This window comes from Myotis yumanensis, unplaced genomic scaffold, assembly GCF_028538775.1.
Source record: "Myotis yumanensis isolate MYYU_CA2020_CCGP unplaced genomic scaffold, mMyoYum1.0.hap1 SCAF_12, whole genome shotgun sequence".
Classification (NCBI taxonomy): Eukaryota; Metazoa; Chordata; class Mammalia; order Chiroptera; family Vespertilionidae; genus Myotis; species Myotis yumanensis.
In genome coordinates, this window is record NW_027223763.1 from 48,323,243 (window position 1) to 48,345,234 (window position 21,992).

Consider the following 21,992-nt stretch of genomic DNA (forward strand, 5'->3'; position numbering starts at 1 on the left):
AACAAAGTTCCAAGTTATTTAGTAAATGTCCTACTAAATAGGCAAGGAGGAATCAAACCCCTTCTACCTTATTCTAATTTAAGGTTTCAGCTTCATGTGTTTCTTTTTTTAACAAGGTGTTATTTTTTTTTTCCATTTGAAAAAATTTACCAATACTTTATCAATTTTGGTGTTTGCTGTTGTAAGTAAATGCTCTCTGTCTGAATTCTGCTTTCCTCTCATAAAAGTGTATCTATTAATAGTTCTTTTAGTAAGAGTCTGTGGGTGGTTTAACATTTTGTCTTCATATGGCTTTGAATGTCTGAAAATGCCATCTCTTCCCCTCACCCCCTCTTGTTTCCTGGATTATTTTCTGTAATCAATTGGAAGATATTAATGCATTGTCATCTAGTATTGATTATTGTTGAGATGATGCCAGTTTAATTTTTATTCATCCTATATAATAAAAGGCTAATATGCAAATCGGCAGAATGACTAGTTGCTATGATGCACACTGACCACCAGGGGGCAGACACTCAATGCTGGAGCTGCCCCCTGGTGGTCAGTACACTCCCACAGGGGGAGCACTGCTGAGCTAGAAGCCGGGCTTATGGCTGGTAAGTGCAGCAGTGGTGGCAGGAGCCTCTCCCACCTACACAGCAGCACTAAGGATGTCCGACTGCCAGGGAGTAAGCCTAAGCCATCAGTTGGACACCCCCCAAGGGCTCCCAGACTGCAAGAGGGCGTAGGCCAGGCTGAGGAACCACCCCTCCCCCCCAGTGCATGAATTTTGTGCACCGGGCCTCTAGTTTGTAAATAATCTCCCACTTGTCTTTGGTAGCTCTTCAGTTTTTTCTTTATGTATAATGTTCTAAAGATTCTGTAGTTTGCCTATAATGTATCTAGGTGTGGATTTTTGAAATTTATTTTAGTCCACTTAACTCCTGATAATATCTTCATTTGGTTTTGGAAAATTTTCAGCCATTATTTCTTTCAATGTTTGTTCTTATTTGCCTCTTAGATGCATTCTGGGGCCTCACAATCCTTTCTTTATGTCTCTTAACTACATTTTCAAAAAAAATTTTAAATTAAAAATATGTTTTTTATTGATTTCAGAGAGAGGAAGGGATAGGCACATCAATGCTGAGAGTGAATCATTGATCGGCTGCCTCCTGCACACTCTATACTCGGGATGGAGCTGGCAACCCGCACATGCCCTGACAGTATCGAACCCTGATCTCCTGGTTCCTGGGTTGACGCTTAACCCCTGAGCCATACTGGCCGGGCTCCTGATATTTTCCAGATGAGTAATCTGAAAACACTCTTATTAGGACGTGCTAGATAAAATATAATAAAATCCTTTTAAAAAACCTTTTTATAGGGAGAATTTTGAACATGCAAAAATGTACATAATAGTACAGTACACTAATCACTTAGCCGTAATAGCCTATAGTTAATTCTGTGCCATCTAGTTTTCACTACTGTGAAAAGCACATCATAGACTTATTTCTTTCATTAATAGTTCTGTGTGTATCTCTACAATATTAGAACTTTTATTAATAAGATAATCATAATTCCTTAATTCTTTAAATAATTCAGCAAGTAATCAAATTTCTAATTGTTTGATATATCATAAATGCTTTTTCTTTTTTATAATTTTTTAAAACCAGGATCCAAATAAGGTCCACACATTGCAACTTTACAGTCTCTATTAATCTGTTTGTTTCCTGCATTACTTCTATTTTCCTTTCTTAACCAGGTTGGTTAGTTTCCCACAATTTAGATTTTGCTGGTCACAGCCTCATGGCAAAGTTTAATGTGTTTCTCTGTTTATATATTTTCAGAAAACATTTTCTTACTTATTCCTATCTTACTATTTCTACTTCTTCAGCTGATTGCCTTTCTGTTTAGAAACCATAATTAGTTCCTTAGTGATTTTTAGGTGACTAATTTGTAAAAACAATAACATTGCCTATAGTATAATGAGGATTATTTGTTACAGAGCCAAGGAGTATCAATACTGTTATTTTCACCCCCTTTCAAGTTTTCTTCCATTAGAATTGCCTTTTTCTTTTCTGTCACTGCTTTCCTTATTATATCATCTGCAGGTGTTTATATTTTGTTTAGCTTTGTTTTCCAGTCCATCTTAGCAAACAGACTAGCACCACTTTTTTCTCAAGTCATTCAAAGGCCTTCTGCTCCTGCCTGAGGCCTGCTGCCTAGCTGTTATCATACTAGTATGCCTTGACTTTACTGCTTTCCAGGTTTGGATCTATTTTGTGGACCAGATGTTATACTTTTTAATTTACTCCTTTGGTTTGGTATGTTATAGCTCAGAAAAGTAACTTGTTAAATGCTGCTTTGGGGGTAAACTTTGAATCTTCATATGTTTGAAAATGCTTTTTTTTTCTTCTGGGTCAAAATTCCAAGCTGTAAACTGTGTATGAGATTAGAAAATTCAAAATAATGATACAAAATAAAAAGGAATAGCCATCCTTATCTTTCAGATCCTTTTCCTATAGGTAGTCTTCTTTTAACTCCTTAATTGCCAAATCCAGTGGATTCGTTTCCCTTTGTTTCTATCTTATTTAATCTCTTAGTAGTACTTAATAACTCTCCTCATAAAACTCTCTACTCTTCTTTATTTAAAAAAGAGTACCTTATTTTTATTAAAATATACATACAAAAAAGCACACTAGTCTGAAGTATACATAGAAGAATGAATTTTTATAAAATGAATACTTACAGTTTTTCTACTTATCTGGCTATTTCTTTGTAAGAGTCGGCTACATTCCTCTCTTTGCCTCCTATCTTTGTCAGTTCTTACTAGCCTCAAAAATTTGTTGTGACCTCAGAGATTTAGTTTCTGATCCTCTTCTCATCTTATACCTTATATCAGGATAACATTGTAAGACTATGATATAGCTTCTTTCTTTTTGCCTGATTACTATGAAATCTGTTTTAAAATTGTCCACATTATTTGCCTTCAGATGAAGAGCTTTTGAGGCAAAGGGTTATATCTTTCTTTTGGAAAATGTTGAATGAGTAAATGAATAGAGGTAAATTGAAATGAAGGCAGATAATATAATGATATGTGGACAGAAAAGTGATATGGTAACAAATATGGTACACTTGTGTTTTATCTAGGTCTTAGTTGAATTACTCCTAAAATACTTCTGTAAAGACATGGGGAAAATATAAGTATGTACGGTATAATGGCATTTTATCTTGTTTTGTCAAAAATTCATAAAGCAGCATTGTATATTTTACTGTATCATCAGGAAATTTCTATGTCACAGATTATTGTAGTATACTTTCAAAAACAGTCTCCTTTCTCTTAACATTTATTTTAAGTTTTAAGTGATTTTTTTCTACTTTAACTTTTTACAAAGAATAATATCAAATAATGGAAATCAGCATTCACATAAAGAAAAGATAGCTAAATTTCAACAAATTAATTATAATAAAGTCTAAATATTATAAATGAATACAAAAATATTTATAAACTGTATAATAAAATTGTTTAAGGTTAGCTCAGAGGCTAATTAATGAAGTAATTTTTAAAAATGTATTTTTATTGATTTCAGAGAGGAAGGGCGAGAGAGAGAGATAGATAGAAACATCAGTGATGAGAGAGAATCATTGATAGGCTGCCTCCTGCATGCCCCCTACTGAGGATCGAGCCCACAGTCTGGACATGTGCCCTGATTTGGAGTTGAACCGTAACCTCCTGGTTCATAGGTCGACACTCAACCATCTGAGCCACACCAGCTGGGCAATGGGATATATTTTGTAAAATTTTTATTTCAGTTAAAATAATTTTTTTTAATCCATACCCAAGGATATGTTTATTGATTTCAGAGAGAGAGAGAGAGGGAAAAGAGAAACATTGATTGGTTCCCTCCTGTACACCCCTTGACCGGGGATTGAACCTGCAACGTGCCCTTGCTGGGAATTGAACCCTTAAGCAACCTTTCTGATGTACGGGATGCTGCTCTAATCAACTGAGCAATCCTGCTGGGCTGAAGTAATTTTTAATAGTATATAATAAAAAAATTCTACTTAATGAAATGAATAATATAGATAAAAACTAAAGCAAGTATTGCTGACACCAGAAAATGTGTTTTTAGGAAAGGGTCTTTTATATTTTAGATGAAGTGTATAGTAAATCCAGTTCTTAAACTACCCAATAACTTAAAAGTAGGTGAGGCTAAAAAATAATTGATGCCTTCTGTAGTTTACTTTTTAGTTGTCATCCCTTAAGTGTTAGCTGAGCCTTTGAGGAATGTTAGAGATACAGAAAGACAGGTACATTCATATAGCATCCCGATACTCTAGTTCTCAGCCAATGTTTGTCATTACCATGGAAAATTATATTTGATTAAGAAAACTCTGAGACCTTTTTTTAAATGAAATCTTTAAAAAGGTTTTAAAAAATTGATTAGAGAGAGAGAGAAAGAAACATCAATTTGTTGTTCCATTTATTTATACGTTTACTGGTTGCTTCTTATATGTATCCTGACTGGAGATTGAACCCACAACCTTGGTGTAGTGGAACAATGTTCTAATCAACTGAGCAACCTGCTGGGCCTGAGGCCTTTTAAAAAACAGTACTTGCTGAAAAGTAGATCCAAATTCTTATCACTGATGATATTTGTTAGACATGATGTTCCTAATATCATTGACAAGAAGCTTGAATTGGACTCTGCCCTTGTGCAATTCATGTTATGTAACTTTTCTTGGCTGTGCCTTTACTTGGATGTTTGATTATAGTTTGGAGAGGTATTGCATTAGATATAATTGGCCAAATGTACACTTGAAAATATGTTTCGGTAGCCAAATATCTGGTAGAAAATAACTAACCTAAAGTACACCTGAGGATAAATAAAGACAAGAAAAGTTTGTTTGATGCTAACAGGTATCTGGGGGATATATTTAACATATATGAAAAAATGCTGAACAAAATACTAGCATATTGAATCTAGTAATATTTAAAAAATAATAAATCTTTTAAAAAATTCTTTATTGTTGAAAGTATTACATATGTCCCCTTTTTCCCCCGTAGACCCCCTTCAGCCTGCCCCCCTTCCTCCTTCTCTTCCCCAGGCCTTCAGTACCCTATTGTCTGTGTCCATGGGTTTTTCAGGGTCTTTGGTTGATTACCTCTCACCCACCCACCCTCCCCTGCCTTCCCTCTGAGATTCCGCACTCTGTTCCATGCTTTCCATGCTTCCATGTCTCTAGGTTCATTCCATTCATCAATTTATTTTGTTACTTAGATTCCACATATGAGTGCAATCTATATCTATATAATAAAGAGCCAGGGTCGTAATGACTGAAGGCTCAACCAGACTGTAAGTCAGTGCTGGGTTGCCCTGGCGACCCAGCACTGACTGGGGCCGCTGCGGGCGCCCTGACCCAGCACTGACTGCCTAGGGCAGTGGTCGGCAAACTCATTAGTCAACAGAGCCAAATATCAACAGTACAACGATTGAAATTTCTTTTGAGAGCCAAATTTTTTAAACTTAAACTATATAGGTAGGTACATTGTTATTGACTTAATTAGGGTACTCCTAAGCTGGCCTTTGCTAAAAACATCCTCAATCTGATTGAGGTATGTTTGCTGAGGTTGACCCCTTCCAACTCTCCCATCCATACTCATCTTGTATACTTGTTTCATCTATCTACTTTCGTTCATCCTCTCTATATGTCCAAACCATCTCAACATACCTAACCACTGCACAATGAGACTGCTGACTGATTGGCTCACTCAACTCGTGCATGAATCGCCTGTGCCTCCCCCGCGCTGCGTATCCCGTGGCCGCGTATCCCGTGGCCGCGTCTCCCGTCACCCGACGGACAAACACCCCCCACTTCTTCTAACGCCATTTCTTCAAAATAGACTTGCCCAGGCCGAACACTGACTTCTGCACATGGGCCATGAAGTTTCAATTGCACTGTATGTGCGTGCCCACACATGGTATTTTGTGGAAGAACCACACTCAAGGGGCCAAAGAGCCGCGATTTGCTGACCACTGGCCTAGGGGGCTGTGGATCAGGCCCGGAGAGAGGCCTGCAGAGAGAGAGGCAGGGTCTGATCTGTAGCCTCTGTGGCAGCCATTGATCAGAACTTGCCTCGCCTTCTCTCCCGGCCTGGCCGACAGCCACGCCTCCATTTCTCTCCAGGCCTCCACCGGGGCTGCTGATCAGCCCTGCCTTTCTGATCAGTTCCCGTTGATAGGCCCAAAGATGCTGACTGGCATAGAAACTGACCAATCAGAACCAAATTGTCCAGAGGAGGGCAGTTGGGGGTGAAATCAGGCCTGCAAGAGAGGGCAGTTGGAAGCGAGATCAGGCCGGCTGGGAAGGGCAGTTGGGGGCAAGATGAGACCGGCAGGGGAGGGCCATTGGGGGCGAGATCAGGCCGGCAGGGGAGAGCAGTTGGGGGCAACCAGTCTGGCAGGGGAGGGCAGTTGGGGGCGATCAGGCAGGCAGAGGCAGTTAGGGGTGATCAGGCAGGCAGGCAGAGAGGTTAGGGGTGATCAGGCAGTCAGGCAGAGGGGTTAGGGGCAATCAGGCAGGCAGGCAGGTTAGTGGTTAGGAGCCAGTGGTCCCAGATTGTGAGAGGGGTGACCGACCACTGGTTTACCCCTGTGGGTTGGGGCCTAAACCAGTGGTTGGACATCCCCCAAGGGGTTCCCGATAGGAGTGGGTGCAGGCTGGGCTGAGGGACCCTCGCCCCCAGTCCGTGCATGAATTTCATGCACCTGGCCTCTAGTGTGTATATATATGTGTAATATATTAAGTGTCTGACCGTTTGACCGTTTGACTGGTAGCTATGATGTGCACTGACCACCAGATTCAGGTAGGAAGAGAGTGAAGGGGAAAAAAACAAAAGGAGTCACCCTCCTTTTAAGGAGTGGTCCTGGAAGTCTAATCCAACAACTTTCATTTAATCTTATTTGCTAACTAGAGGCCCAGTGCACAAAAATTTGTGCACTTGGGGGGTCCCTCAGCCCAGCCTATGCCCTCTTGCAGCCTGGGACCCCTCGGAGGATGTCCACCTGCTGGCTTAGGCCTGCTCCCTGGGGGATTGGGCCCAAGATGGCAGTCAGACATCCCTCTGGCAGCCCAGCAGCCCTCGGGGGATGTCCACTTACCAGCAGGGAGCAGACCTAAGCTGCAGTCGGACATCCTTAGTGCTGCTGAGAAGGCGGGAGAGGCTCCCACCACCACTGCTGTACTGGCAGCCATCAGCCTGGCTTGTGGCTGAGCAGAGCTCCCCTGTGGGAGCGCACTGACCACCAGGGGACAGCTCCAGCATTGAGCATCTGCCCCCTGGTGGTCAGTGTGTGTCATAGTTACCAGTCATTCCCAGTCGTTCTGCTGTTAGGGTCAATTTGCATGTTACCCTTTTATTATATAGGACTAGAGGCCCGGTGCACAAAAATTTGTGCACTCGGGGGGGAAGGGGGTGTCCCTCAGCCCGGCCTGTGCCCTCTCACAGTCTGGGACCCCTCAGGAGATAACGACCTGCTGGCTTAGGCCTGCTCCCAGGTGGCAGAGGGCAGGCCCAATCCCTAGGTGCAGCCCCTGGTCACGCTCAGGGTAGGGCCGATTGGGAGTTGGGGCACCGCCCCCTGTCACACTCAAGGCAGGGTTGATGGGGAGGTTGCGGTGCCACCCACTGTCACGCACAGAGCAGGGCCAATCAGGGGGTTGGGGCGCTGCCCCTGTCACGCACAGAGCAGGGCCCATCAGGGGGTTGGGGAGCTCCCCCCTGTCATGCACAGAGCAGGGCCCATTAGGAGGTTGGGGAGCTCCCCCCTGTCACGCACAGAGTAGGGCCGATAGGGGAGTTAGGGCACTGCCCCCTGTCACACACAGAGCAGGGCAGATCAGGGGGTTGGGGCGCCACCCCCTGTCACACACAGAGCCACAGGGCGATCAGGGGGTTTGGGCACTGCCCCCTGTCACGCTGATCCGGTGCCAGGAGGCCTCCCGGCTCCGCTGATCCCGGTGCTGGGAGGCATATTACCCTTTTACTATATAGGATAGAGGCCTGGGGGCTGGCTGGTGTGCCCTGAAGGGTGTCCTGGATCAGGGTGGGGGTCCCCACTGGGGTGCCTGGCCAGTCTGGGTGAGGGGCTGAGGGCTGCCTTCAGGCTGGCGATTGACCGAATCTCCCAACCGCTCCTTTTTTTTCTTTTTTTTTATTCTGGGCCAGCTTTAGCTCTGGCTCTAGCTCTGAGGCCTCCACTGCTGGTTTGTTTGCCGTTCTATAATCGAAACAATGTATAACTTCAGCTCTGAGATCCCGGCTGGCTATATTTGTTACAAAGTTTCAAACTGTCGGCTGAGAGTTGGAGTCTGCAGTCCCCGCAGCAAGCAAGCCTCATGTTCGCTTCCAGCTGCCTGGCTGCCGGCCGCCATCTTGGCTGACAGTTAATTTGCATAAGGATACGCTGATTAGCCAATGGGAAGGGTAGCGGTCGTACGCTAATTACCATGTTTCTCTTTTATTAGTGTAGATAGAGGCCTGGTGCACAGGTGGGGGCCGGCCGGTTTGCCCTGAAGGGTATCCCAGATCAGGGTGGGGGTCCTGCTGGGGTGCCTGGCCAACCTGGGTGAGGGGCTGATAGGTGTTTGCAGGCTGGTCACACCCCCTTCAGGGTGGGGGTCCCCGCTGGGGTGCCTGCCCAGCCTGGGTGAGGGGCTGATGGCTGTTTGCAGGCTGGTCAAGCCCCCCCCCTCCCCCCCCAGTGAGGACCCTCACCCCATGGAGGTTTGGCCAGCCTGGGTGAGGGGCTGATGACTGTTTGCAGACTGGCCACACCCCCTTTAAGGTGGGGGTGGTCCCCACTGGGATGTCTGGCCAATCTGGGTGAGGGGTGTGAGCCATTTTCAGGCTGGCCAAGCCCCCTGGCGACGGAAGCTCCCAGCCTCTTCTTTTTTTCTTTTATTTTTTTTTATTCTGGGATTTATTTACCTTCTATAATTGATACTTTGTAGCTTTTAGTGGAGCTCAGAGCCAGCCAGGGCGGGCGGGAAGCTTGGCTTCCTCCATTGCCAGGGGCAACCCAAGCCTCCTGCTCTCTCCAGCTCCGTGGCTGCCGGCCGCCATCTTGGTTGGGTTAATTTGCACGTAGCCGCCCTGATTGTCTGGTGGGCGTGGTTTAAGGCATAGCGAAGGTACAGTCAATTTGCATGTTTGTATTTTATTAGTGTAGATACTGGTTCATGTGGCTATCCACGTGTGGGGAAGTATAGTGTATTGTTTTGTTTTTCTGATACATTACTCTCCTCAACAAAATTGGTCTTCAGTATTAAGAAAGAAGGAAAAATGCAGATTAGGTACGTATCAATTATCCTAAATGGTATACCTTCTCAAATTCTATACTTCTGCCCAATAACTTACTGAACATATTTTGTATTTTTCTACTCTTTAGCATTTTCATTCTCTTGGAATGTTTTTCCTCTTCCATCCATTTAAATCCAATCTGTTGTTCAAGATCAGTTTTAAATATTAACTCCTCTCATAAAAATCATCAATTAATCCTATATTGAAATGTTGTTTTTCTCCTCCAGACATTAATAAGCATTTGTTAGAGTAATTCATTTGTTAAGAAATCATGTTCGCCAAAACTGGTTTGGCTCGGTGGATAGAGCGTCAGCCTGCAGACTGAAAGGTCCCAGGTTCGATTCCGGTCAAGGGCATGTACCTAGGTTGTGGGCACATCCCCAGTGGGAGGTGTGCAGGAGGCAGCTGGTCGATGTTACTCTCTCATCGATGTTTCTAACTCTCTATCCCTCTCTCTTCCTCTCTGTAAAAAAAAATTAATAAAAAAAAATATTTTCAAAAAAGAAATCATGTTGCCTCACAGGATCTCTTCTGTGGGCTGCAACTGATTTTCTCTGTTTTGTGTTACATCTTTATATTATGTTTCCTCAGTTAAATTGTAAACTTTACAGTTTTATAGTCCTTGTCTACAGGAAGTTTATAATCTTGATGTTTTTCACAGTCATTGATTAACTGTGTTGTTTTCTCTTATAGGCAAATGTTCTGAAAAAGACTCTGCATGGAAATGGCTTGCCTCACAATGACAGAAATGGAAGGAACATGCACACCTCCTATGCATCAGAATGGAGATATTTCTGGAATTACTGATTCTGTGAAGCAAGTAGATCCAGTCCTTCAGGTGTATCTTTATCATTCCCTTGGGAAAACTGAGGGAGATTACCTGAAGTTTTCAACTGGGGAATATGTTGCAGAAGAAATTTGTGTTGCTGCTTCTAAAGCCTGTGGTAACTATTAAAAATATTTTTTCTGTTTACTAATGGATGATTGCTTTAATTATGCTACTCTAATACAACATACACCTAGAACATGCATAAAACACGAGAACATCACTAGAGTAGAATTTAAGGCAAATCTGCCTTGGTCTAGTCCTATAAACTGAATTTTTGTGTTCCCCTTCAAATTTATGTTGAAATCTATTCCCCCAGTGTGATGATATTTGGAGGTAGGGCCTTTGGGAAGTGATTAGGTCATCAGGGGATCCTTTATCAGTGGAATTAGTACCCTTATAAAAGAGACTCCAGAGAGCATCTTTTCCCCTTTAGCCATGTAAGGAATAGTAAGAAGATGAACCAGAAGATGAACCATCTATGAACCAGGAGTGGGTCCTTATTAGAACCTGAATCTGCCAGTGCCTTGATTTTGTACTTTGCAGCCTCTAGAATGATGAGAAATGTCTGTTGTTTATAAGCCATGTAGTCGATGGTATTTTAGTTATAGCATTCCAAATGGATTAAGACAAAAATTGGTACTGAGAAGTGGAGGAGGGGGGACGATGTTGTAACAAATACCTAAAAAAGTGGAAGTGCCTTTGAAATTGCGTAATGGGTAATGGAAGAGTTTTGAGTGCATGCTAGAAAAAGCCTTCATTGTTGTGCAGTCTGGTGAGGACTCAGAAAGAAAAGAAGAGAGCTATAGAGAAAGCCTCAATCTTCTTAGAGAATACTTAAGTTATGAACAGAATGCTGGTAGAAATATGGATGGTAAAGGCCATTCTGATGAGGTCTTAGATGCAGATGAGCAACATGTTATTGGAATCTGGAGGAAAAGTGATCCTTGTTGTAAGGTGCCAAAGAACTTTCCTGAGTTGTGTTTATATTTTACTGTTTTGTGGAAGGTAGAGTTTTGTGAGCAATAAAATTGGATATTTACCTAAGCACACTGTTCAAAGTGTGGTTGACAAATCTTGACTGCTGCTTACAGTAAAATGTTCGAGAAATGACTTAAAGATGGAATTGTTAAACAAAAAGGAAGCAAAACTTGAAGATTTGGAAAATTCTCAATCTGTCTTGTAAAAAATGAGAAAGTGGTGTCTAAAGAAAACACTATTTGATAATTAGTGTGGATCAGCCATAGCAACAGGTGCCAGGAGCTATTTCCTAAGACAATAGAAGGATGACACTAAAGGCAATTTAGAAATCATCTGGGCTGCCCCTTCTTTTGCAAGGGCCTGATGGCAGAACAATTTCAAAGGAGAAGCTGCCAAATCTTAGAGACCTCCTGCTTGCTTCCTGGTGCTGCCTCATATTGAGGGTTCCTCTGGTGCTCTGCAATGCTGAGCTCCTCAGCTGCCCGGGTTTAGCTCTGGTAGTCCTCAGTGCAGCAGCTGCCCCTCTGTAGGTTGCACGCCGCAAACTTGGGTAGAGTAAGCTGTTTCTACCAGCTGAGAATGCACAGGCCCAGGGGCATGGCTGCCTCCACCTAGATTTCAAAGGATGGAGTCACCCAAATCCATGGGGCAGTGCTCCTAGAGCCTTGGGGGCCCAAACTCTGCCAGGCCTAGGAATTACAATTTGTCTCTTAAATTTGTAACAATCTAATTTGAATTAATACCACCTTAGCTTCAATAGTAGGCAAAACTTTTCTTATATACACCTCTGTATCTTCTCATTTATGATACTGTTTTACTAATTATATATTTATGCATTGTGTGCCCATTCATATAGATTTATAATTATTGGTTTATGCATTTGTCTTTTAAATCATCTAGGTAAAAAGAAGAATTATAATAAAAATCTAATAATACTGGTTTGTATATTTACCTACGTAGTTAACCTTAATCAGAGTTCTTTTTCATTACTTTGAGTTACTCTCTAATATCTCATCATTTCCACCTAGAGTTATTTCTTATAGGGAACATCTATTAGATGTGAACTCTTTCAGCTTTTGTTTATCTGAGAATGTTTTACTTCCTTCTTCGTTTTTGAAGGATAATTTTGCAGATACAGAATTCTTGTTTGAGAGTTTTCTCTTTGAATGCTTTAAGTATGTCATTTCATTGCCTTATGACCTGAATGGTTTCTGATGAACAATTGGCTTTGAGTCTTATTGAGGATTCCTAATCAAGAATTTCTTGTATGTAATGAATCACTTCTCTCTTGCTGTTTTCAAGGTTCTCTATTGTTGGCTTTTGATAGTTTGATTTTAATGTGTTTTGGTGTATATCACTTTGCGTTTGTCTATCTTGGAACTCACTGATCTTTATGGATTTGTGTATCTGTGGGTTTCATCATATTTGGGGAGGTTTTGACCTGACTGGTTTGGCTCAGTGGATAGAGCATCGGCCCTCAACTGAAGGGTCAAGGGTTTGATTCAGGTTAAGGACATATATTTTGGTTGTGGGTTCTATCCCCAGTAGCAGGCGTGCAGATGGAAGCTGATCGATGTTTCTATCTATCCCTCTCCCTTCCTCTAAAAAATCAATAAAAATATTTTAAAAAGTTAAAACAATGGTAGGCTTGGGCCATTGTTTCTCTAAATATTCTTTTGTGTCTTTCTCTATTTTATCTTCCTCTGGAACTCCCATATTATACTCTGTATAATTTCAGTCCTCTGAAATTTGTTGACTGTCTTGTGATTCAGAATATCAGACAAGTTTTAAAAAATGTGTTACATACATTTGAAACATCTGGGTATAGTGTTCTCTAAATTTAAACTAAGTTTAAGGTGGTTAATAATTTAAAATGTTTGTGTCCTTTTATTTTTTGCCTTCTCCCATGTTTATAGATTTTGAATTTTTCTGTTTCTATTCTGGTTCCATTTACTTTTGCTTCATATATTTTGAAGCCTTGTTATTAGTTGAACACAAATTTAATATTTTTTGTCTTTCTGTTGAATTGACCCTCTTATCACCATGAAGTGTTCCTTTTTACTTTAACTAATACTTCTTTCTTAAAGTTTAGTGTTCTTACCAGGTTTCTTTTACTTTGTGTTTGTATGATATATAATTTTCCTTCTTTTTAGCTTCAACTTATATATATATCTTTGTAATTAAAGTAAATCTTTTAAATAGTACAAAGTCTTTTTTATAATCCAGAATCATAGGCTGTGTGTTTTAATTGGCTTGTTTACATTTATATATAATGTAATGTAATTACTAATATAATTGTGTTTAAATCTATTATCTTGCTATTTGCATTGTTTCATTTGTTTTTTATTTTCCTTTTTAAAAAAAATATATATATTTTAAAATATATTTTATTGATTTTTTACAGAGAAGAAGGGAGAGGGATAGAGAGTTAGAAACATCGATGAGAGAGATCGATCAGCTGCCTCCTGCACGCCCCCCACTGGGGATGTGCCCGCAACCAGGGTACATGCCCTTGACCGGAATTGAACCCAGGACCCTTGAGTCCATGGCCGACGCTCTATCCACTGAGCCAAACTGGTTGGGCTAAAAATATATTTTTTATTGTTGATATTATTACAGATATCTTTCTATTTTACTTCTTTCCTGATATTTTTAAAGGTCAATCAAGTATTTTTTTAAAAATTTATAGCTTCCATTAGATGTTTTGTTACAGTTTTTATATTATTCTATTAGTGGTTGCACACTAATAGGATTTTTGCTCAAGGCAGGCTAGAATGATTAGATATCACCTGGTGGCAAGTAGGGAAAAGGAGTTTGATGATATATCAAAGATGGGGAATTCTTGCTAAAGGGACTTACCAGGATTCTTACTAAAATTGGAGTCTGTGAAGAAGTACATGTGGTCCTTGTTGGGCAGTGGTTTCAAAGGAGCCTGACTAAAATTGGATCCAGACAAGAAAGAAACCATAAACAAAACAAGAAAGCCCACTGCATGGGAGAACTTATTTGCCAATGTTACATCCGATAAGGGTTTAACCTCCAAAATTTATAGGGAACTCATACAACTTAACAAAAGGAAGATAAACAGTTCAATAAAAAAAAATGGGCAAAGGATCTAAATAGACACTTTTTGAAAGTGGACATACAGAAGGCCAAGAGACATATGAAAACATGCTCAAAGCTACTAATCATCTGAGAGATGCAAATCAAAACGACAGTGAGGTGCCACCTTACACCTGTCAGAATGGCTATCATCAACAAATCAACAAACAAGTGCTGGTGAGGATGTGGAGAAAAAGGAACCCTCATGCACTGCTGGTGGGAATGCAGACTGGTGCAGCCACAGTGGAAAACAGTATAGCTTTTCCTCAAAAAATTAAAAATGGAACTCCCATTTGACCCAGTAATCCCCCTTATAGGAATATATCCCAGGGAATCAGAAACACCAATCAGAAAGGATATATGCACCCCTATGTTCATAGCAGCACAATTTACAATAGCTAAGATTTGGAAACAGCCTAAGTGCCCATCAGTAGATGAATGGATTAGAAAACTGTGGTACATCCACACAATGGAATACTAAGCTGCTATAAAAAAGAAGGAACTCTTACCATTTGCAACAGCATGGATGGACCTAAAGAGCATTATGCTAAGTGAAATAAGCCAGTTGGAGAAAGATAAGTATCACATGATCTCACTCATTTGTGGAATATAATGAACAACATAAACTTATGGACAAAAATAGATCCAGAGACATAGCAGCATCAAACAGATCATCAAATCTCAGAAGGAAGGTATCGAAGGGTGGGAGGGAGGGGTAAGAGATCAACCAGAGGACATGTATGCATACGTATAAGCATAATCAATGGACACAGACAATAGGGGGGTGAAGGCCTATGTTGGGGGTTGGTTTGGAAGAGGTCAGCGGGGGAAAAAGGAGACATATGTAATACTTTCAACAATAAAGAATTAAAAGAATCTTTATCACCTCTCCCCTTTACTTCTTTGTTTTCTTGGGTCTTCACTATCATACTTATTCTCTTGAATTATAATTTTCCAAAGGTTTCTCTGTACCATATACTACACTGTGAGATCCTTCAAGCTAGGCACTATTTTTCATTTTTGTATTTCCCACACACACCTTGTGCTTATTATAGAATAAGAACTCCATTAATATTAGTGGAATGATGACTGTTCGTACTCTAGAACAGCGGTTCTCAACCTGTGGGTTGCGACCCCTTCGGGGGTCGAATGACCCTTTCACAGGGGTCGCCTAAGACCATCGGAAAACACATATGTAATTACATACTGTTTTTGTGATTAATCACTATGCTTTAATTATGTTCAATTTGTAACAATGAAAATACATCCTGCATATCAGATATTTACGTTACGATTCATAACAGTAGCAAAATTACAGTTATGAAGTAGCAACGAAAATAATTTTATGGTTGGGGGTCACCACAACATTAGGAACTGTATTAAAGGGTCGCGGCATAAGGAAGGTTGAGAACCACTGCTCTAGAATGATATGAAACTACACCACAAATCTGGTAATGACTTGGAAAAGAAGAAACACATCGAAGTGATTTTAATAAAGAAAAATAAAAAGAATTTGGACTTGGTATATAGGGAAAGAAAAGGGAATTAAGAATGACAGAGAAATTTCTTTGAGGTCCTATTATTTCAATACAATGTATATCTCAAATACAGTGTCACTGCCTTTTTTCCTTTCTAGAACAACCCAATCAAAATGAAATAAGTATTAATATATAATTGCCATTTTGAAATAAGTATCATTGTGATTAAACATGACTATAAGCATTGTCTTTTGTTATCACAGGGCTGATCTAACCATTTTCTTTTGGTATATACTCCCTTTTTTCTGACCCCTTTGTACCAATTTATATGGATACATCCATTTTCCTATTTGATACTTATAATTAATTAAAGGAGTCTTTCTTATGTTAAGAAATCATTATTAATCATTTAAAAAAATCCTGATGACTCATAGTGTGAATTCACTTTTCCTTCTTTGTGTAGTTAAGCTATTGTTTGAAAATCATTACATTTTGTTCTGAAAAATACCTTTATCAAAACATGCTAAGAATAATAGTTCCATATATAATTTTGTTTATCCTCTATAATAAAAGGCTAATATACAAATCAGCTGAACAGTGGAACAGCCGGTCACTGTGATGCACACTGACCACCAGGGGGCAGATGCTCAATGCAGGAGCTGCCCCCTGGTGGTCAGTGCACTCCCACAGGGGGAGTGCTGCTCAGCCAGAAGCCAGGCTCACAGCTGGAAAGCGCAGTGGCAGTGGTGGGAGCCTCTCCTGCCTCCGCAGCAGTGCTAAGGATGTTCGACTGCTGGCTTAGCTGTCAGTCGGACATCCCATGAGGGCTCCTGGACTGCGAGAGGGCTAAGGCTGGGCTGAGGGTACCCCCTCTCCCCCCGAATGCACGAATTTCGTGTACCAGGCCTCTAGTATGATTATATTTAAACTAAATGCTAGCTCTTTGTTAAGGTTCCCTTCCCAGTATTTTCTCTTTCCAAGATAATCTCATATCAGGTTTTTTATGGCCCCTTCATGGGCAGTGTCCTCTCCCACTGTGTCTTTTATGTACTTAGAACACTGATTTATGTGAAATATTTTGCAGATAGAGGAGAGGGTAGTACCTTTTAGATAAAAGAAGTAGTATGTGCAATGTACAGAGACATGGGATTATGATGCTAACTACTTGATTATATGTTATTTGAAAGTTCAAGTTTAAAATATTTTTTCAATTCAGAATTTGTGTGGATCAAAATAATATTCAGATAAAATAACTATTTGCTATCTACTTATTGTTATTTTTAAATTTAGAAATTACAAGTCATTATTCTCTAGTTTCAAGATGCCTTACATGGTGAACCCTTATTTTGGTATGGATAAGTCTCTTTTTACTCCCCTTTCACCTTATTTTTTCTTTTTGACATGAGTGCTTACTGTTTTTATTTAATAAACTAGAGGCCTGGTGCACAAAAATTTGTGCACTGCGGGGGGGGGGGCGTCCCTCAGCCAGGCCTGTGCCCTCTCGCAGTCTGGGACCCCTCAGGGGTGACCACTTGCTGGCTTAGGCCTGCTCCCCGGGGGATTGGGCCTAAGATGGCAATCAGACATCCCTCTGGCAGCCCAGCAGCCCTCGGGGGATGTCCATTTGCCAGCGGGGAGTAGACCTAAGCTGCAGTCAGACATCCTTAGCACTGTTGAGGAGGCAGGAGAGGCTCCCACCACCACTGCTGTACTGGCAGCCATCAGCCTGGCTTGTGGCTGAGCAGAGCTCCCCCTGTGGGAGCGCACTGACCATCAGAGGGCAGCTCCTGCATTGAGCGTCTGCCCCCTGGTGGTTAGTGTGTGTCATAGTGACCAGTCATTCCCAGTCTTTCTGCTGTTAGGGTCAGTTTGCATATTACCCTTTTACTAAATAGGATAGAGGCCTGTTGCATGGGTGGGGGCCGGCTAGTTTGTTCTGAAGTGTGATCCAGATCAGGGTGGGGGTCCCGCTTGGGTGCCTGGCCAGCCTGGATGACAGGCTGATGGCTGTTTGCAGCTGGTCACACCCCCCTCAGCATGGGGGTCCCCACTGGGGTGCCTGGCCAGTCTGGGTAAGGGGCTGAGGGCCGTTTTCAGGCTGGTGGGCGACTGAAGCTCCCAGCCTCTCTTTTTCTTCTTTTTTTTTAATTCTGGGATTTATTTACCTTCTATAGCTGTCATTGGAGCTGAGAGCCGGCTCCAGCTCTGAGGCCACAGCTGGCTGAAAGCAGGTATCTTGGGTTTGTTTGGCTTCTATAATTGAAACATTGTTGCTGTCCTGCTCTCTCCAGCTCTGAGGCCGTGGCCGGCTGAAAGCAGGTATCTGGGGTTTGTTTAGCTTCTATAATTGAAACATTGTTGCTTCTGGAACTCAGAGCTGGGCCGCGGCAGGCGGGGAACCTTGGCTTCCTCCATCACTGGAGCAAGCAAGCCTCCTGTTCGCTTCAGCTGTGTGGCTGCCGGCCGCCATCTTTGTTGGCAGTTAATTTGCATATCCTGCTGATTAGCCAATGGGAAGTGTAGCGGAGGTATGGTCAATTACCATGTTTGTCTATTATTAGATAGGATTCTTTGAAAAAGTTTCTTGTTCACTATACTCTGACCTTCCTTTTTTTTTAGTTCCATCTTGTTAACTTTCATTTTCTTAGTTCCATCCTGTTATATTCCATTCATAATCTCTTATGATCCTTTTATACTTTTCTCCATGATCATATAATCACCTAATGGACACACTATGTCACTTTCTCCCATAAACAGTCATTAGGATTTTGAAGCTATTATTTTATAAAATGGAATCATATTATATATTTTTGTGTGTTTTTTGCTTTTTTATGATATATACATTGTGAAAAATCTATTTAAGCCAACTGCTTTTGCACTAGCTCATTTTTTAAAAATATTTTATTGATTTTTTACAGAGAGGAAGGGAGAGAGATAGAGAGTTAGAAACATCGATCAGCTGCCTCCTGCACATCTCCTACTGGGGATGTGCCCGCAACCCAGGTACATGCCCTTGACCGGAATCGAACCTGGGACCTTTCAGTCCGCAGGCCGACGCTCTATCCACCGAGCCAAACGGGTTTCGGCCCAGCTCATTCTTTTATTTAACTTCATAACAGTCCATGGCATGGATTTTACTACCCTAATTTTTTTCTTCGGCTCTTAAATTTACATTTTCTTATTAACCTACTGCACTTTTAGGAATACATAGAAAAGATTGCTGGATTTAAAGGTTTTAACTATTTTTTACTGATACAGATTTCTCAAATTTATATCAATATTGCTTTCTCAGAAACTCTACCAGTTTACATTTCTAGCAGTTACATAACAGTACTCTTTTTCACCATTAATCAGCAATAGATATTATTTCTCTTACTATTTTTGCTAGTTGAATGGGTATAAAGTGATGTCACATAATTTTAATTTGCATTTTCTTCAATACTAGGTATTAGGTATTACCATCCCTTCACATTTTATTAGTCTTATAAACTTGCTCTACCGTGAATAACTTATTTCTATTTATCACTTTAATTTTTTATTTTGCCTTTTTAATTTTGATTTCAGTATTACAAAATATTTTAAGTAACCCTTTGTATAAAAATATAATACATACCAGTGTACTCACTACCCAACTTTTCAAATCTATGATTTTGCCATTTTACCTCAGATTTTTCTCCAGTACATTATTGTGATAAATTATATTAATGGAGTTTTCTAATTTAGTCATTTTTTGCAATCTTAGGGTGAATGAACTTTGTTAATAAAAAAACACACGTTGTTGGCTTTGGTTTGCTAATATTTAGTTTAGGATTGTTAGTAACTATTTTGGTAAGCGAGATTATCCTTTTATGATGTCTTTGTCTGGTTTTGGTATCATGGTCAAACTAAATCCACAATATGTGCCATTTTTTCTGTTCTCTTTTTAATTCTCTGTAATTAAGATTCAAATTGTCTTTCATGTTTGGTTGAACTCATAAATTTCCTCTGGGCCTTATGGAGGTTTTCTTTTCTTCTTTCTGATTCTTCCTTATTTCTCTTTCCTTCTTCTTCCTCCTTTCTTCTCCTCTGTTTTTTTTTTTTTTTTTTTTTAAGTGGGAGATTTTTTTTTTTAATGATTATAGTTCTTTTGAAGTTTAAATCTATTTTTAAAGTTATATATTTTTAAACTGTTAATTTGTCTACATTTTCAAATTTATTGGCATAATTTATTCTAGCACTCCCTTTTTGTCTTCAAAACTTATATTTAAAAAAAATTCTTAGTGTTTATCTGTGTCTTCTTTCTTTTTTGATCAGAGTTGACAAAGGTTTATTTAGTCATTGCAAATAATCAGCTTTTATCTTGTTTATTCTCTTTATTAAATTTTGATCCGTATTAACTCCTATTGTATCATGTCCTTCTTTCAGCTGTCTTTGGGTTATTCTGTTGTTTGCTGACTTGACTTAGATAATTTAGATCAGTCTGTTATTTTTTAATGTAATCAGATTAGAGCTCTAATTTTCCCTCTTGAGTATCACAGTTATATTTTACTAGGAGCCCGGTGCACAAAAATTTGTGCACTCGGAGGGGGTGGTCCCCCAGCCCGGCCTGTGCCCTCTCACAGTCTGGGACCCCTCGGGAGATAACGACCTGCTGGCTTAGGCCTGCTCCCGGGTGGCAGAGGGCAGGCCCAATCCCTAAGTGCAGCCCCTGGTCAGGCTCAGAGCAGGGCCGATTGGGGAGTTGGGGCACCGCCCCGTCATGCACAGAGCAGGGTGGATCGGGAGGTTGCAATGCCACCCTCAGTCACGCTCAGGGTAGACCGATTGGGGGGTTGGGGCACCGCCCCGTTATACTCAAGGCAGGGTCAATGGGGAGGTTGCGGCGCCACCCCCTGTCACGCACAGAGCAGGGCCGATCAGGGGGTTGGGGCGCTGTCCCCTGTCACTCACAGAGCAGGGTCCATCAGGGGGTTGGGGCGCTGCACCCTGCCACACTCAGGGTAGAGCCAAAGGGGAGGTTATGGCTCTACCCTGTCACACACAGAGCAAGGCCCGTGGAGGGGGGTTGGGGCGCCACCCTCTATTACCCACAGAGCAGGGCCGATCAGGGGGTTGGGGCACCGCCACTGTCACACTCAGGGAAGGGCCGATAGAGAGGTTATGGCTCTACCCTGTCACACACAGAGCAGGACCCGTGGGGGGGCGGGGTGTTGGGGCGCCTCACCCTGTCACACACAGAGCCGCAGGGCAATCGGGGGATTGGGGAGCTACCCCCTATCAGGCACAGAGCAGGGCGATCAAGGGGTTTGGGCGCTGCCCCCTGTCACGCTGATCCCAGTGCCGGGAGCCTCGCTGCTCCGCTGATCCCGGTGCCGGGAGGCATATTACCCTTTTACTATATAGGATAGAGGCCTGGTGCATGGGTAGGGGCCGGCTGGTTTGCCCTGAAGGGTGTCCTGGATCAGGGTGGGGGTCCCCACTGGGGTGCCTGGCCAGTCTGGCTGAGGGGCTGAGGGCTGTTTTCTCGCTGGCAGTTGACTAAAAGCTCCCAACCGCTCCTTGTTTTCTTTTTTTTTTTTATTCTGGGCCAGCTTTAGCTCTGAGGCCTCGCTGCTGAAAACATGGATACAATGTTGCGGTCCGGGGCTGACTGAAAGCTGGTTTTGTTTAGCTTCTTATTTGCAACATAGTAATAGTTGCTTAGAGTTGCAGTTGAGAGTCCTGCAAGTGAGGGGGGGAACGTTGGAGCCTGCAGTTCCTGGAGGAAGCAAACCTCCCTGCTTGCTTCAGTGCATGGCTGCCGGCCACCATCTTGGCTGACAGTTAATTTGCATAAGGATACGCTGATTAGCCAATGGGAAGGGTAGTGGTCGTACGCCAATTACCATGTTTCTCTTTTATTAGTGTAGATAATTTTTAACACATGGTATTAGTGATCATTTATTATAAGTGTTCTTTAATTTCAGTGACGTGTGAGATATTTAGAAGTATTTGTAGCCTCTATCAGTGGGTAGAGCGTTGGCCTGTGGACTGAGGGGTCCCGGGTTTGATTCTGATCAAGGGCACGTACCTTGGTTGCTGGCTCCTTCCTGGCCTGGGCCCTAATCTGGGCATGTGCAGGAGGCAACCAGTCGATGTGTTTCTCTCACATTGATATTTTTCTCCATCTTTCCCTTTCTCTTCCACTCTCTCTAAAAATCAATGGAAAAATATCCTCAGGTGAGGATTAAAAAAAAAGTATTTGTAAATACAAGGATGAATGCAAAGATGCAGTTTCAGAGTTTTT

The 21,992-nt window shown here is 41.6% G+C and overlaps 1 protein-coding gene across 3 annotated transcripts in view; it reads left to right on the plus strand.

Moving 5' to 3' along the window:
- Positions 1-21,992, plus strand: part of JAK2 (Janus kinase 2) — a 111,616-nt gene that overhangs the window by 24,824 nt on the left and 64,800 nt on the right. For all 3 annotated transcript variants that reach the window (XM_070431600.1, XM_070431599.1, XM_070431601.1), the window contains exon 2: positions 10,034-10,284. In XM_070431600.1, the coding sequence (XP_070287701.1) occupies positions 10,059-10,284 (226 nt within the window). In that variant the 5' untranslated portion in view covers positions 10,034-10,058. The remainder of the gene's footprint in view (positions 1-10,033; positions 10,285-21,992) is intronic.